The sequence below is a fragment of the Myotis brandtii genome, unplaced genomic scaffold (assembly GCF_000412655.1).
Source record: "Myotis brandtii unplaced genomic scaffold, ASM41265v1 scaffold825, whole genome shotgun sequence".
Lineage (NCBI taxonomy): Eukaryota > Metazoa > Chordata > Mammalia > Chiroptera > Vespertilionidae > Myotis > Myotis brandtii.
In genome coordinates this window covers 435,779-437,836 of record NW_005371349.1, presented here as the reverse complement: position 1 = coordinate 437,836, position 2,058 = coordinate 435,779, and the positions used below count along the sequence as shown (strand labels likewise).

The window sequence follows — 2,058 nt, the reverse complement described above, 5'->3', positions numbered from 1 at the left end:
TCCCAACCCCTGAGGGGCGAGTGCTGCAGCGGGCCCCGGCCCCCGCGTCACACGATGCCTCCGAGTCCGTGTGGTGACTGTCCCCACGTCCCCCGACTTTCCTAACTCCACCTGCATCTTCACCGGGAGCGGCCCCATCGCTGCCGTTGGCCAAGGCGGGGCTCAGGGAGCCGCTCGCCGGGCACGTGGGACAGGTGTGCCCAGTGGGAGCCACGCTCCAGGCAGACGGGCCACCGCCAACAGCTCGCCTTCGTTCTCTCGCTTTCACGTCTCAGGAGAAGAAACGGACGCCCAGCGCTCGAGGAACAGGGGCCTCGCGGGCTCCCTCCTGGCGGCTGTCAGTTCCACGCTGAGAAGTCTGGGACGGGTCCACACCGCCCTTCTCACGGTCCCGGCCCGCGTTCTCCTGGGGGTGAGGCAGCTTCCGGGCCAGGGCCTCCTCCGCTCGGTCCCGGCTGACCCGTTCCAGCCCTCCGCCTGCTCCCCGCGGCATCGGGGACAGGCCCCGGGACCAGGACCCGCGGAGACAAGCGGAGCGGGTGTGAAGTTTCCCTGGAGACGAGCTGCTAGCTCCCGGGAGGAGGAGGAAGGAAGGGCAGGAGGGGACAGGAATTGTGGGAGGGCCTGGCGCCTCGTCCAGGAAATCAAATCCAAGTCCTTCCTGGGAGTCTTGGAGGGCACGGCGCCTCCATCTCTGCGCCCCTCGGCCCAGGGCTCAGTGTGTAAATACCCGCCTCGACCACTGTAGCTCCAACTACGACTTCCTCCGCCGCGGGGAGGGGGTTTAATGCGGGACTTTGCTCTGTGTCGTAAGATTTGGCGATTCCTTTTTATAAGAAAGGAGATGGCTTTAATTAGAGTAAGTTAATAATTAAAGCTTCAAAGAGCTACGGAGCCACAGAATTTTCCTGAAGGGAGACATGGAACCGACCAAAGAAACAGATTGTCCATGTGAGGCTGGGGACCGAGGGCGGGCTGGCGGCCTGGGCTGCCCCGCTCACAGCCCTGCCGCGTCTGTCCGTCTGTCTGCGGTGTCAACAGGTCCTCTCCAAGCAGGAGGGACCGCCTTCGCGCCCGAGGTTCGGGACGGAGGGGGCTTGAGTTCCTGGTGGGCAGGGGAACTTCAGATGCCCGGTCACTGCTGTGTCCCAGACGGGCTCCGCACTTGAGGACGGCAGGAGCCAAGATACATTCATTGAACAAAAGAGAAACGAGGCCAGATGGAAGGCAGGGCAGGGCCGCCCGGAGCCGGGCCCGCCACGCGCAGCTTCCACAGCCAGAGGGCAGCACACAGGCCCAGGGCCCGGCAGCCCGGAGCCTGCCCTGGGGGTGGCCCTTCGGGCTCTGAGAGGTCCCTCAGCTGCTCCAGGGGCCTGAACCCCCTACTCTGGAGCCTCTAAACCCCAGACCCACCCCAGAGTCCTGGGAAGAAAAAGAGCAAAACAAACACCACAAAAGGGCAGGCCTCGGCTTTTTATAGAAGTGGAGCCCTGATGACGCTTAAAACCGTCCAGCCCGCGGCCCCGCCTGACGCCTGAACCTTTAAAATTTAAATAAACTCTATCCCCTCGTACTTCACGTTCCCGACCTTGGTCTCGGGCAGCAGGAAGCGCCCGTCCAGCGTGAAGGCCATGATGTAGGTGGCGACCTTGCCGCCGTCCTCCTCGGACTTGAGGGCCACGATGACCTGGTCGTCGGTGTTGGGCACGAACTTGAAGGAGGAGAAGCCGTGCGTGGGCACCACCTCCCCGACGCGGCGCACGGAGATGGCCCCGAAGTCTGAGCTGGGAGGTAGCCTGGGACACGGCAGACGGGCCTCAGTGTGGGGCCCGGGGCTCGCTCACAGCCCCGCCCTCCCTTCGATCCCCGTGTTTCCCAGAGGCAGCCTCACGCTCGGTCCTCGTCGCCCAGAGGAACGAGGATGGACACGCCAGAGCCCGCAAAGGCCGTCCGTCCGGGGCCCGTCTTCCCTGCCCAGCTTCCCCGGGAACGCCGCGCGGCCACCCTGTGCGGTCTGTCCTCCTGCTTCCCTGTGCTGGTCAGGGCACAGGCGCAGGG

At 64.8% G+C, this 2,058-nt stretch overlaps 1 protein-coding gene across 1 annotated transcript in view; it reads right to left on the bottom strand.

Annotated features, from left to right (window-relative positions):
• Positions 1-827: 827 nt before the first annotated feature.
• CANT1 (calcium activated nucleotidase 1) overlaps positions 828-2,058 on the bottom strand; it is a 7,507-nt gene continuing 6,276 nt past the window's right edge. Inside the window, exons 5-6 of the mRNA XM_014531721.1 lie at positions 1,892-2,035; positions 828-1,796 (exon numbers count right to left, since the gene is read on the bottom strand). Of these exons, the coding sequence (XP_014387207.1) occupies positions 1,550-1,796; positions 1,892-2,035 (391 nt within the window). The 3' untranslated portion in view covers positions 828-1,549. The remainder of the gene's footprint in view (positions 1,797-1,891; positions 2,036-2,058) is intronic.